The 14,855-nt window shown below is 50.4% G+C and overlaps 1 protein-coding gene across 1 annotated transcript in view; it reads left to right on the top strand.

Annotated features, from left to right (window-relative positions):
• The window catches only part of LOC111159648 (short transient receptor potential channel 2-like), a 40,121-nt gene extending 25,368 nt beyond the window's left edge, over positions 1-14,753 (top strand). The window contains exons 14-23 of the mRNA XM_022522203.1: positions 299-472; positions 1,541-1,706; positions 4,923-5,123; positions 5,216-5,378; positions 6,052-6,144; positions 9,869-10,061; positions 10,603-10,730; positions 10,844-10,922; positions 13,373-13,502; positions 14,362-14,753. Of these exons, the coding sequence (XP_022377911.1) occupies positions 299-472; positions 1,541-1,706; positions 4,923-5,123; positions 5,216-5,378; positions 6,052-6,144; positions 9,869-10,061; positions 10,603-10,730; positions 10,844-10,922; positions 13,373-13,502; positions 14,362-14,753 (1,719 nt within the window). The remainder of the gene's footprint in view (positions 1-298; positions 473-1,540; positions 1,707-4,922; positions 5,124-5,215; positions 5,379-6,051; positions 6,145-9,868; positions 10,062-10,602; positions 10,731-10,843; positions 10,923-13,372; positions 13,503-14,361) is intronic.
• Positions 14,754-14,855: the final 102 nt, after the last annotated feature.

Here is a 14,855-nt window from a genome sequence, read left to right as displayed (position 1 = left end):
GAGGGAGGGAGGGAAAGAAAAAAAGAATGTGGGATCCAGAGAGTCCAGAAAAATCTTTTGAGTTCAGCTTCTCCTTCATAGACTAAGAACTAAGGCCCAAAGAGGGGTGGGGTCTGGGGTCTGCCCAAGGTCACACAGCAAAGGAGATGCCTCTCTTCTGAGCTGGCTGGCCTGAGAAGAAAACAAATAGGGCTCAATCTTTGTGGCAGGGAAAGAAGGACTACGGCCCCAGTTGGCTCCCCCTCCTTCCCTTCCTGGTAAACACCCACTCTGCTCACTCGCCACCGTCTCTGCTTAGTTTGTAGCACACCCCATCTGCCAGCAAGTCCTGTCCTCCATCTGGTGTGGGAACCTGGCTGGCTGGCGTGGAAGCACCACCATCTGGAAGCTTTTTGTCGCCTTCCTCATCTTCCTCACCATGCCCTTCCTCTGCCTTGGCTACTGGCTGGCGCCCAAGTCCCGGTTACCAAGAATAAATTAATGATAACTGCCACTTCTTGAGCCCTTTGCTAATGTCCCCATTGAGTCCCCTGAAGGGGTGCTGGGAAGTCGGTCTGACGCTGATTTATAGAGGAGGTATGGAGAACAGAAGTGCTCTTTTTGTCCGGGGGACATACAAAACAACACAGTCAGGATTTAAACTGAGGTCTCTGCCTCCAAAGCCTGATCTTTCTTTATATACAACCCTGTGCTCTCCTAAAGAGACCCCTGCCCCAGCCTACAAATTCTTTGAGAACCTTTATGGACCTAGACGTTTTTATTCCTTCATCTCAACAAGTATCTCCTTGAAACCCTGCTGTGAGCCAGGTATCAGACCCGGCCCTGGGGGTTTAACGAAGAGTGAGCGAGGTTAGCTGGGTGAGGAACAGGAAGAGTGGTTCTCCAGAGGAGCGGGAGCAGCATTTTGGAAGGGCCGGCGTGGGGGTGGGGGCGGTTAGGAGAGAACATCAAGGATGAGTGAAACTGAAAGAATGCTTGCGTTGCTAAAGCGTAAGTAGAAATAGCAAGTGGTGGGAAGCAGGCAGGGGCCAGATCTAGCAGAGCCTTATGAGCAGTGATGGAAGCCATTGTAGGGTTTTAAGGAAGGGAGCAATCCCATTAGCTGTGTGTTTGAGAAAGCTTGCTCTACTAGAAGCATGAGGATGGGGTGGGGGAGGGGGCAGGGCAAGAATTGGGGAGGTGGCCCTTGTCTAAAATGGGGACATAGGAGGAGGAAAATGACCAAGTTTGGGATCGGAGTTGATGAATTTATTTTTTAACTCGGTTGAGCCTGAACTCAAGGAACTTGTGGGACCTCCAAGGGGACGTTCCTTCAACTCTATGATCTTCAGTTTCTTAGTTGAAAAAAATGGAGTACTGATGGAGACTAATACTCATACAGTTGTGAAGGAAATAGATATGAAATGTAATACGTGCTCAGTAAATACCTGAATATGTGCATGAGTGAAAGGAGGAGTCTGGAAGCTCCCAGGAAACAGGGAGATGGGACAGACGTCCGAGACGAGCCATGCTTTCCCTCCTTGCCCCCAAGCTGGGCCACCTACTGAAGATCCCAGTGCTGAAGTTCCTGCTGCACTCCGCCTCCTACCTGTGGTTCCTCCTCTTCCTGTTAGGCGAGTCCCTGGCCATGGAGACACAGCTGAGTACCTTCCGCGGCCGCAGCCAGAGCGTCTGGGAGACCTCCCTACACATGGTTTGGGTCACAGGTACATGGGTGAGGCCTTTCATTTGTAGCAGTCCCCCGATGGGCTTCCTCTCTGTTCTTCAAAATAAGTACTCCACTGGGCGCGGGGTGGGGGGCCTCTCCTTGTAGATGAACATATAATCAAACTCCTCTGGGCTCTCCCACACCAAGGGACCTTTTCTAGTTAGGGAATCTAGCCCTGTGATAAGACTCCCTGAGTAAGGGTGCCATACTTGCCCCACTCTGGACGTTCCTGTCCTCTCACAAATAAGACATGAGTCCATAGTGTCAGGTGGGAGGGTACCCTGGTGTCACAGTAGCCTGCCAGTACACCAGCAGGTGACCTAGTCCTAAAAGTCATGGAACAGAAGGGCTCCCACACTAAACTGAGATGCCTACATCATACAGCTTATTAAATCCCTGAATGGTATCCTTGGGACAGTGTAGTTAGGGGGAGCCGAGTGGAGGTCTGAGCAGGGGCTCTGACAGCTGGAACTTGGCTGGCCCCAACACTTCATCTATGGGAGAGATGTGGGGATGAGTGTGTCTGGCCACAGGGTACGCTTGCTAACCATCCTGATGGGCGGTTATGAGTTGCCTCGCAATCCTTGTGCGAAGGACACTGAGGACCAGAATGGGTATTACTAGGAGGTAGCTGACTCCAATGCCAACGACTCCTGAGGGCTGTCTCTGCCGTGTGTACATTCAGCACATCACAAATATTCAGATTCCACCCATCCCTTTCTCTGTATGTTCACCCACATATGCTCTACCCATTTTATTTGTTCAACATGTCACCCAAATAACTTATCTACGCTCAGTGTTTGAGTTTCATGCGTTCCATCCATTTTCTTCTAGAGCAGAATCAAGTATTCTTAAACAATTCAGCAAAGGCAATTATGAGAATCCCCAGAGCCCTACTTAGCCTCTGGCTGGTCAGCTCAGTGGGCTGGGCTGTTGGCCATTTCCTCAGCCGTCCTCCCCTCATTCAACTCTAGTTTAGTTAGCAAACCCCCGAGGCTGCCAGTAGCCAGTAGACCGAGTCCACTACTCCACCCAGTACCAAGCCAGTCAATGATGCCCGAAAGGAAATCTGGCCAAGAAACTCTGGGGAAGAAAACAATAGCAGTCCAAGAGGAGAAGTCTCTCATCCAGTGATTCACTAAACATGACGGACCTATGCTAAGTGGAGATAAAACCAATTCTGTTCCTGCCCATGGGGGAAGAAATATCTTAGGAAACAAAACTCTGCATTTCTTCATGCACTAAGGGCTTGCTGCTACCCTACTGTGAGTGAAGCCCCAATCAATTAAATATGGTTCCATCTACCCATGCAACACCTACCCCAGGCTCACAAGAGGGTCTCCCAGCCCTGGCCCCTGCCCCCGCTGCCCTGGCACCTAGCTCACTCCCCCTGCCCCTCCTTCCAATCTCAGCTTAAAGGTCACTTCCTTTGGGAAGCTTTCCCTGGCCCCCAAATCAGGGTAAGTGTCGCGGCCGGCGCAACAACACGACCAGGGTCGAGAGGGTAAGAGGATGGTGAGACAAAGAGGAGACGTAAAGAGATGGGGACAGGAGGGACACAGTGGATGATGTCCAAGCAGTGCCAATTTTATTCAAGGCTGTGAGGCATTATATAGCCAACAGAAACAATCATAAGAAGGTATCTATTTTTAGCTGATTACTAAAGAGTTTGCAATATGCACAGAAAACCCTTCAAGCTTTCCCATTATCTATTTCCCAAGCACCAATAGCAGACCCTCTGGCGCCAGATGTACTAACTTCAAGGCTACTCAAGACATAGTTTATGTAAGCACAGCACAATCTTACAATGGTATAGTTTATAGCCTGTGCAAGGACAGCACAATCCCACGATGGTTTAATGAGCAGGCCTCTTTTGCCCATTGCAGATAAGCACATGCAGGCAACCACGTTGGCAAGTCTTAGGATCCATAGCTCAGGCCCTTTCTCAAGCGCTGCTCAACTTTCCACTCACGGGCTTATTAACCCTTGGGCTTCCAGGAGGCGCGAGTCGGGGCCTGGTTTGGTCTCTTGACTCTAGTCCAGTCCGCGGCTGCCTACAGGTAAGGATCCGTTCCTAACCACTCCCAAAACAGCCTCTCTATTCCCCTGCTCCTCGATCTGAGCACTTACCACACTGGACTGTCACCACTGGGCTACTTGCCCGTCTCCCTCGCTAGCATCCTGGGAGGCCAAGGACTGTATTTGTCTTATTCACCTCCGGACCCCACTGGCGCATGATAGGAGCTTAATGAACGTTGGCTTAATAGTGACTCCTAGGCCTTGCGCTGGACTCTGTGGACAAGCAGATGAATCATACACGGTCCCTGATGTTAAGCGGTTCAAAGTTCAGAGGAGGTGAGGGGAGACAGACCCAGAAAGAGATATCCCACAGCACCCGTGGTTGATGGCACCACAGAGATCTGAAGGACGCTGTGAGAGAAGAGCACAGGGGGATCTCGCCCCACCTGCTTAGGGAAAGCTTCAAAGAGGAGGTAGTATTCGACCTGGGCCATATCAAACAGTCCCTTCTAGGCAGCACACGCTTGTATCTAGGGAATAGAGAAAGGTACAAAGCAGCAGGATTACTTGGCTAATGGGGTCCAGCTCCTGTGACACCCCATCCCCAGATCTGGCACTCAGAGCAGGCAGATAATTTGGAGCCCCTTCAAATCAATACTCTCAAAATATTTGTCCAGTATTTATTTGGTGGAAGGCAGGGAGAAACAGATTTAAATCATTCCCTCCCAGTATCAGCCTCTCCCAGGGGTTAGTTTTTTATGCCTATCAGCTGCCTGGAATCATCAGTGCAGGCCGAACCCCAGGGGAGTCTGCCTCAGCGAGAAGGCTTTGATTTATTTGTTTGTTTCTGTTTTTGAGAGAGAGCACACGAGTGAGGTGGGGAGGGGCAGAGGGAGAGGGAGAGAGAGAATTTTAAGCAGTCTCCATGCCCAGCGCAGAGCCTGTCGTGGGGCTCAATCTCACGACCCTGAGATTATGACCTGAGCCCAAATCAGAAGTCTGAGGCTCAGCCCACTGAGCCACCCAGGCGCCCCAGGAGCCTTTTTTTTTTTCCCACAGAGGAGCACTCTGTCCTTCCATAGATCGCATGCTTATATGTTTTATCAACTCTGTCCCTGTGGTATTTTAGATCTCTGCCCCCCATGGTAGGTGTCCCCACACCATAACGTAGCTCTCCCTCTACTGCCTCCTTCAGGTTTCCTGTGGTTTGAGTGCAAGGAGGTGTGGATTGAGGGCCTGCGCAGTTACCTCCTGGACTGGTGGAACTTCCTGGACATGGTCATCCTGTCTCTGTACCTGGCGGCCTTCGCACTGCGCCTCCTCCTGGCCGGGCTTGCCCACACGCACTGCCGGGATGCCCCCAGTGGGCCTGCCTGCCACTATTTCACCACAGCTGGTGAGTGCCTCCCCCCGCCCGGTTCTGCCCTAATCCCCCAGCCCCTTCACTCCCCTGGCTCTCAGCCTCAGCCCGCACTCCACCCTGCACAGAGAGAAGTGAGTGGCACATGGAGGACCCCCAGTTCTTGGCGGAGGTGCTGTTTGCTGTCACCAGCATGCTCAGCTTCACCCGCCTGGCCTACATTCTGCTGGCTCACGAGTCCCTGGGCACTCTGCAGATTTCCATTGGCAAGATGATTGACGAAATGATCCGGTGTGTACTGTCCCTGCTCAGAGCAACCTCCCCTGTCATACACTCCGTGGCCTCTCCCTGTGAAATTCCCCAGTCCTCTGCTACCCACACTGTGTGGCTCTGACTGTGCTGATGGTAAATCCTGTCCAGTAGGACTCTGACTCACTCATCCTCGATCCACATCTCAGCATCTCAGCCCCTGCCTGGGAGACTGGCCCATCCCCTGATCTCATTGCTTCAACTCAGTACCCTTCATTCTAAAGGAAGAGCTCCTGCTTCGGCACCATTTTATTTTATTTATTTATTTTAAAGATTTATTCACTTATTTTAGAGAGAGTGTGGGTGCGGGGAGGCAGGCAGAGGGAGAGGAAGAGAGGGACAGTCTCCTTAGGCATACTCCCCACTGAGTGCAGAGCCTAACGAGGGGCTTGATCCCAGGACCCTGAGATCATGACCTGAGCCAAAATAAAGAGCCAGATCCTCAACCAACTGAGCCACCCAGGTGCCCCTGGCACCATTTTAAATGACTTCTCCTCTCCCATCCCTACTTTCTCTATTCTTGGTAGTCACCAAATTAAATACTTGTCAAGAGATACTGAGTCTGGGAGGATATCGCCCGATCCCTCTTCCCAGAACCTGACTTCTCCCAAGGTGGAGACTTTCTCTGACCTGTCCCCATCCCATCCCCTGTCAGGTTCATGTTCATCCTCATGATCATCCTGACCGCCTTTCTCTGTGGTCTCAACAACATCTATGTGCCCTACCAGGAGACAGAACGGCTGGGCAAGTACGCTGGAGCAGAGACAGGATGGGCAGGTGGGGGTTGGGACACAACTGCCTGGGGCTTAGTGATCACCTCTGCCTTCCTCTCCTTCATCTTCTATTCTCTTATAATTAATCTCTTGTTTGGGCAATAATTAATTCTCTGTCTCACTGATTCACACTCATTCATTTGTTTGCTAACTCATTCATTTACTCACTCACTTTCTTCCCAAACTTATCATTTCGAAAAATGTCAATCCTGCGGAACCAGTAAAAGCATAGTGGACACCCATACGCCCTGCACCCAGCTCCAGCAACTGATGTTTTGCCACATTTTGCTCCATCAATTGCTCTCTTTATTCTTTTTTTTTCCTTGAAACATTTAAAAGTTGCAAACATTCCCCAAATATTTCAGATCTCCTAAGACACAACCATAAGACCATGATCACACTCAAAACATTTATTTATATTTATTTTGGGGCACCTGGGTGGTTTAGTCGGCTCAGCATCTGCCTTTGGCTCAGGTCATGATCTAAGGGTCATGGGATAGAGCCCTGAGTGTGTGTGTGTGGGGGGTCCCTGCTCAGTGGGGAGTCCACTTCTCCATCTCCCTCTGCCCCTCCCCTGCTCTTGCTCTCTCTCTCTCTCTCAAATAAATAAAATCTTAAATCTTTTAATCTATTTTTTCTTTTCTTTCTTCTTCTTCTTTTTTTTTAAGTAGGTCCTACACCCCATGTGGGGCTTGAACCTGAGATCAGGAATCCCTTGCTTTACTGACTGAGCCAACCCTATGTCCCCACACTTAAAAAATTTAATACCAAGGGGTACCTGGCTGGCTCATTCAATAGAGCATGGGACTCTTGCTCTCAGCTTCATGAGTTCAAACCCCACATTGGGTGTAGAACTTACTTAAAAAAAAAAAAGAAACAAACAAACAAATAATTTGATACTGATCCTAAATTATTATTTACTGTATAGTTCTTATTCCAATTTCCCCAGGTGCCCCACTCCCCCCGCCCCAAAAATCTTTCTAGCTTTTTAAAAATCTGAGATCCAATCTGGGGTCATGTGTTACATTTTGTTGTCCTATCTCTTTAGTCTCCTTTAATCTGCAACACGCCCTCTACCTTTTCTTTGTCTTTCACAACAAATGAACCTTTTTGAAGAGTATGGATCAAGGTATATCGCAGTGAGTGGCCCATAGTCGGAATTTATCAGACTAGTTCCTCATGGGAAGATTCGAGTTAAGCAATTTTGGCAAGAACACACCTAGGCACTGATGTGGGTTTTCCATCGCATCCCATCAGGAGACAGAAGATGCCAGTGTAGCCCACTGTCGGGTCTACTGGTCTAGCAAACCTCTTCACTGTGAAGTTGCTAAGGATGCTCATTTAGCAATGAAAAGATATGTGGAAACCGTGTGACCAACCTGTTCCCTTGGATCTCTGACTCTGTGGCTTTAGCATCCATACATGAATCCCGGTGATCTTCTACTGCCGTTCTATCTGTGGCGTCCTTCTATAAAGAAGTGCTCTCTTCTTTTCTGAAAATCACTAAAGAGGCAAAGACTTTTTTTAAATATAAGAATCCATTACAGTTCATTATTCTTCTTGATACTTAGTTCTTGCCAAATATGGCCAATAATTCTTGTATTTGTTTATTCACTCATTCTTTTTTTTTTAAAGATTTTATTTATTTATTTGACAGACAGAGATCACAAGTAGGCAGAGAGGCAGGCAGATAGAGAGAGAGGAGGAAGCAGGCTCTCTGCGGAGCAGACAGCCCGATGCGGGGCTTGATCCCAGGACACTGGGATCATGACCTGAGCCAAAGGCAGAGGCTTTAACCCACTGAGCCACCCAGGCACCCCTATTCACTCATTCAATGTCTATTCATTCATTTGCCCACATTTTGTTTCCATTCACCTTGTCATTCAGTTATGGTGGGCTTTTCATTATTGTTGTTGAGTTCACACCCATTTACGGACACCTTCTTTGTAGGAAGTCCTATCCCTGGCACTGGAAGCTGAGACAGAGGAAGTGAACCAGTCTCAGTCTCATAAAGAAGATCACCAGTGTCCATAAATAAGCTTGATCCAGGGCACTAAGTGCTGTGAGGAAGGAAGGCTTATGTTGAGGATACCCAGAGGGGAAAGCTCCTTCTTCTGCCTTAGGTAATCAGGAAGGATTTCATAGAGAGGGGAGTATCTGGACTCCATCTCTTAGGATTATGGGGTTCAGAGAAGGTGCAGGGTATCCTGGGCAGAAAGGGAACAGCACCAAAGCAGGGACATATGGTTGGAGAATCACAAGATGTCTTCCACGGTTGGCATGTGGAGGGAATTCTGAGAGAGGAGGCTGGAGAGGGTAGAGGGGCCAGGTCACCAAGCTCATGAACATCCTCCTGAGAAGCATGGGTTTTCTCAGGCTGGCCAGTTTGCTCCCAGTGGCCTTTCAAGCAATGATGCTATTATAAATTCTTCCTGAGTGCAACTATGGGATGGTTTTATTGATGATGCCGAAGGAGCCACTCTGGGGCCTGTGGATATTGGTCAAGACTTTGTCATTGGTTCCAGCGTAAATGGAGGCTTTGTTCAGATCAATCCTTTTACTAAGAACCATGGTTCACATCCCACCTTTGGGATGCTAGCTTAAAGGAACTGAGCTTACACAGTTTAAACCATGAATATCACCACCAGGGGCAGCAAGAAACCATCCCAGCCTGCTTCGTGGGTCCTGGTGATACCACTCACTCCACAGTGTCACAGGCCACCTCTCCTGGGCTGTTCACTCATGGGTGACACCTAATTAAGCCAAAGACATTTCTGCTAACCATCTCAGAGAGGTTGTATGGGAGGCATCTAGCCTGAGAGCGATTAGGAGCGTTTAAGGCTTGACAAGCAGAAGTACAATACATCTGATCAGCAGTTGGAAAGAACACGTTGGATGCCATGTGGAGGCTGGAATAACAAGAGACTGAAGCCAGAGACCAGCCACAGAGGCAGCAGCAGTAATCGAGGCCTGAACTGGGGCTGAGGTAGAGGGAGTAAGACAGATTCACAAATAAATTTGAGAAGAGGGAGAATGTCGTAGGGTCTGAGTGACTAGCAGACGTGCACATTTGACTGGGGATAGAGAAGGGAGTTCAGAAGGGCTTCCTGGAAGAGGTGGCACTGGAGTTGCTACTGCTGTGGTCCAAATACCATCACCTCTCACCCAGACCATGACAAGTTTCTTTCCTTCCTTTCCCTTTCTTCCCTTCCTTCCTGCCTTCCTTCCTTCCTGCCTTCCTTCTTTTTATCTGAGAAAGAAACAGCATGCACAAGCCTGAGGGGGTGGTGCAGAGAGAGTGGGAGAGAGAGAATCCCAAGGAAGCTCCATGCTCAGCACAGAGCCCTACACGAAGCTCGATCCCACGATTCTGATATCATGACCTAAGCTGAAATCAATAGTCAGACGCCCAGCCAACTGAGCCACCCAGGCACCCTAACCACAAGCTTCTTAACTGGTCTTTATGCCCCCACTCTCTCATGGCTGCATCCTTAGCACTTTTGGCACTACTATATGCTCAGTAAATATTGGTTTACTGAGAGAATGAGTGTAAACTCAGAAATGACAAGAGTCAGTATGGGCCAGGGTGGCAGAACGCCCTTGGCTGGGTCCTGGAGGGTGAGGAGGAGTGTTTCTCGCTGGCACTCAGGCTCTCCTCCTGCCCTCACATCCTATCCTTTGCTCGGTCCCATGTGCCAGTTTCAACGAGACATTCCAGTTTCTGTTCTGGACCATGTTCGGCATGGAGGAGCACAGCGTCGTCAACATGCCTCAGTTTCTGGTGCCTGAATTCATGGGCCGGGACCTCTATGGCATCTTTACCATCGTCATGGTCATTGTGCTGCTCAACATGTTCATTGCCGTGATTACCAACTCCTTCCAGAAGATTGAGGTGAGCAGAGGCTAGCTGAGGCCAGGGAGAAGGGACCCAGGGACAGAGAGGAAAAGAAGGCAAGAAGTCCCGACACTTGGGTTCCTGCTTGGGCTCTACTCTCGTGTTTTGTGGTTTGGGGCAGGAGTTCCTTTCTAGGCCTCATTTTCTTCATCTCTAAAATGAAGGTCTTAGGGATGCTATTTGTTTCTCCAGACCCAAGTCCGGTGCTCTTTCCCCTTCATGGTTTGGAGGAAGGGTGCATTGTGGAAAGAAAAGTAGGTGGGAACATGAGAAGGGAGGGAGAAGATGGATGGGCTAGGGTTTGTGGCTGGAGAGCATAGGCAGGAATTGGATGTCAGAGGATGAAAGACAGTGGGGAGGAAGAGAGGGAAGGGGGAGCCAGGCAGGGGAATGTGGGTGATAGATGGGAATGGGGAGAAGACAGCAGTGGGCACACTGCCGAAGAGGCATGGAAACCAGGGGAGCTTGAGACAGACGGGGTGAGCAGGAGGGCTGGGTACCGAAGTGGCCTTGCAGAGCCCCTGCCTCCTGGCACCAGGATGACGCGGATGTGGAGTGGAAGTTCGCTCGCTCCAAGCTCTACCTGTCCTACTTCCGAGAAGGCCTGACGCTACCTGTGCCCTTCAACATCCTGCCCTCCCCCAAGGCCCTCTTCTACCTTCTCAGGTGATGCCCGCAGCACTCTCACTCCCCGCCTCCCAAGCATCCAGCAGCCCCCACCTAGCTGCCTTGACCCCGTCCCTTGCCTGACTGCTTGCTGGCCCCTCTGAATGTCTCAGGAGAATTTTCCACTTCATCTGCTGTTGCTGCTCCTGCCACCAAACCAAGAAGCCAGACTATCCGCCAATCCCCACCTTTGTGAGTACCTCCTCTGCTTGTCATGGCTCTTCTTCAGGCTGGGCCTTCACCTGCATTGTCTACACCGCCTGGTTATCTGCACACTCCTTGTCTGTCTTTCTGGTATGTTCCCCACAAAGCCATTTCCCATGTCCTCCTCTCATACCTGGCTGCCTTTCCCTGTTCCTGGCTCTGACCGTTTCCTAGATTTCCAACTACGGGTTACCCAGCTTCAACAGAAGTCCATACCACCCTGCTCCCAAGCCACGGGCACTCTATTTGTCTCAGACCTGTCCTGCAGCCTTAAGAAGCCACTGGAGTCCCCGCTGAGCCACAGGAGGATCAGGAAAACCCTACTCCCCCAAGCAATCCTTTTCAGTATTATATTTTTATCACTATTATTACACAATATTTTTGCCATCAAAAAAAAAAAAAAAGGTCCAAACTTCAGACAAACCTCTTTGCCCTAAACTGAGCCAAGACGTAGTTGAACATTAAAAAAAAAAAAATGTTAAGAAACCAAGGCAAAGTACCCCACAAACTGGGAAATTAAATGGATGATAGAGGCCTGAGAGAGGGGGCCAAGCCTCCAAGGGGCTCCCTTACCTCTTGTTACGTGTTCCCTGACCCAGGCTTGGCCTGGGAGCCCCATACTGTTTCAGACCAGCATTAAGGCCGGGTCTGTAGGGGTTCCTGTTTCCTTTAAAATGTGTTACCCGAGGATGTCTCTAAGCCAGGGACTCCAGGCCAGCTCTGTGGGGGCCACAGGCCAACTCTGGAGCTCTGAAGTCCCTTGATCCCCTGATTGGTCCACAGTTTGTTAAACAAACACCAACACCTCTACTGGAAATAAAGATCTGTGTGACGGTCGTCCCTCCAGGTGCTGCCAGTCTAGCGTAGCAGAAGGAAACTGGTGGTGAATGCACATGACAGCAAGCACGTGACAGAGAGCAGCACAGGGCACATCTGGAGCCCAGAGGACAGGCCCCAGATCCAGACTCAGGAGCCAGGGAGCTTCCCAAAGCCCTTTAGAGCAGAACGGAACCCTGAAGGGCAAACAGGAGGTTGGTGGGCAGACACAGTGGAGAAACTGCATGTGCTCAGCATGGGAAAACAGGACGCTTACAAGAAAGTAAACGGCCTGGGTTCCCAGTTCCCAGCACTCCCCGGCTCCCGGCCATCCCGTGTGGACACTTCCTTCACCCTAAAGAACCTCTGACTCCAAATTCTGGAATTATCATTCTTTTCCCTGGTCACTTCCTGCTCCTGTCCAGGCTGCCAGGTGCCTATTCGCAGACCATCTGTCAGGGCTGCTCCACCCTGGAATGAGGCACACCAAGGATTGTACCCAATTCTCTGGGCCTGTGTCCATCCTAGATGCGCAAGGCCACTGCGTCCTGCCGGATCCCCCACACTAGCCGGCTGGGATCTCCCCCACTGCAGTCCCACCCCTCTCCCAGCTGCCCCCACCTCCATAGCCTCTTCTTTGGTGATCCGATCCAATATCCCTTCCCACCTGTCCTGCATCCTCAGGAAATGGCCTCCCTAAGTTCTCATTCCTTATTTCATACAAGGAAAATGCTTTATATACTCTGTAGCTGTAAAAGGCCTAACATCCTCTCTCATACTCTGCCTGCCCCAGCTTCGCCAACCCCATCTTGCCCCTGAGAATATTTAAGAAAATTCTTCGCTTTTTTTATGAGTAAATATGCTAACTATAACATACTTAGAAGATAAAACTAGATAAAAATAATTATTTCCTAAGCAGTTAGAGAGCCCCTACTCTCTGCCAGGGAAGTACTGACAGAGGAAGTAGGCATTACTACCATTTCTATCTTAAATTTGGAGGCCCTCGGGCCTAAACAAATTGAGTAACTTGCCTGGGGCTCCAAGCTGCTAAGTGACTGAGCTGGGATTTGGGCCTCTATCTTCCCAGTCTAGCACTTTTCTTGCTATACCTCTGTTCCCTCTCCACTGTCTGCCCCATCCACATGTCCTGCTTGCCCTCTTAGTACTGTTGTGGGGCATATACCTGAACTGCAAACCAATCGTTCCAACTTGCATGATAATTTCCATGCAGACGCCTCCCCACATTCCCTAGTTTCCCCCTCCCCAGCATTTGAAGGGCAGGGTTAACCTGGACTAACTCAAGAAAACCAAGGTAGGGTTGGTGGTAGGAGAGAGAACTTACCCATGCCTGACTCAACATTTTTGTCTTTGCCCCCAACCTGCTTCTGCACCTCCCCGACCCCCACCGCCCTATACCAGCTCTCTTATACTCAGCCTTCGCTCAGCTTCTGCTTCCTTCTGCCTTCCAGGACTGCACCAGTGTCTAGCTATGTGGCCTCAAGGGACAGAAAGGTCTGCGGACTTGGCCTCCAACCTTTATCATCTGGGGGAGGGCACAGTGATTATAGAATGGCTGGGAGCAGGGGTAGAGTCTCTCTCACCCTCTGGTCTTCCCATCCCAGGCCAATCCGCAGGCAGGGGCAGGGCCTGGGGAAGGAGAGCAAGGATCCTATCGCCTCCGAGTCATCAAGGCCCTGGTACAACGCTACATAGAGAGAGCCCAGCGGGAGTTTGAGGAGACCCCGCGGAAAGGTTAGTGGCTCACCCCTATGCCTTCCCCATTGCATTATGGGAATAAATACCACACACCCAGGCTCGCACCCTGTAGTGTGTCCCTCCTATTCAATGACTCTGAGCCATTCAGGTATTTATTCCACTCATTTCCTTCAATCCTTCATTCCTGTGTTTTTGTTGACTCATTGACTCTCTTACCCACAGGCTCACTCACTCCACTCTTTCGTTCATTCACTCAGTCACTACTAATTCATTTATTCAATCAACATTCATCACCGCATCCCCTTTGTTTCAGCCTCGTCTTGGAGGGATGGGGGGACTGTGTAGAGCAGAGACACGGGAGAAGTTTTCAGGTTGGTGAGACAGAGAAACCATCTTTCCAGGCAGATCATGCTTAGTTAGGAGAGACCCAAATTGCAATGGGAGCCCAAGGGAGATAAAGAACCTATTGCTTTGAGAGGTTCACGGGAAGGCAGAAGGATAGAAGATCAGAAATTGGAGAAAGCAGAGGTGTTATTCAAACTGCGCCCTGAGGATGAATAGATGGGAATAGGGCTGACAAGGGCAGAAACACAAATCTCTCCCCATTAAAAACTTTCTCATTCCTGTGACTCCTAATCTCTTCTCTGGCCCGCAAGTCTTTCCTTTGCATTGCCTAAACTCATGACCACCTCAGTCCCTCTCAGATTCATCTGACCCAGACTCTGCCTGCTCCTGACCCCCCACCCAAGAGCCAGTCTCTCACTTTCTCCAGTTCTACTCCCTCAGGCCCCGTAGGCATGATGTCCCCTGGGGTTCTGTTGTGAGGGGAGAAGTGGTTCAGGACAGGCTCATCTTCCGAGAGACCTCCCCATCAACACCTTCCCCCGCACCCCAGACCTGGGCAACAGACTGACGGAGCTGACCAAGACTGTGTCTCGCCTGCAAAGTGAGGTGGCTGGTGTGCAGCGGACCCTGGCAGAGGGAGGGACACGCTGGCCACCTGGAGGTGCCAGCATCCTCAGTCGCTACATCACCCGAGTGCGTAACAGCTTCCAGAATCTGGGCCCTCCCATCCCTGAAACTCCAGAGCTCACAGTGCCAGGGATTGAGGGGACCCAGGTACCTTCAGAACCTGGGCTTCAGGATGTTGGAGGGGCTAGGATGCCAGCTTCTGGAGAGTCTGACCCTTCCTCCCCAGCTCGTGTGTTAGTGCACAGGGAGCAGGAATCAGAGGCGGAGGGGGACATGCCCTGGGAGGAAGATTTGGGGGTCAAGGGGGGGTCCTGAGGCAGTGGGAGAGTCCTTTCTTCAGTTGCTAGGTAGAGCTGCCTAGATGGATAAGGGCAAGTGTCATTTAGCAGAAGACTCTGCTGCTTTACTTGTCTCAAT

The sequence above is a fragment of the Enhydra lutris genome, unplaced genomic scaffold, assembly GCF_002288905.1.
Source record: "Enhydra lutris kenyoni isolate GAN:26980312 unplaced genomic scaffold, ASM228890v2 scaffoldscaffold68, whole genome shotgun sequence".
NCBI classification, from domain to species: Eukaryota; Metazoa; Chordata; class Mammalia; order Carnivora; family Mustelidae; genus Enhydra; species Enhydra lutris.
Note: the sequence above shows the minus strand (reverse complement) of the source record. Positions and strands in the feature narration are given on the sequence as shown.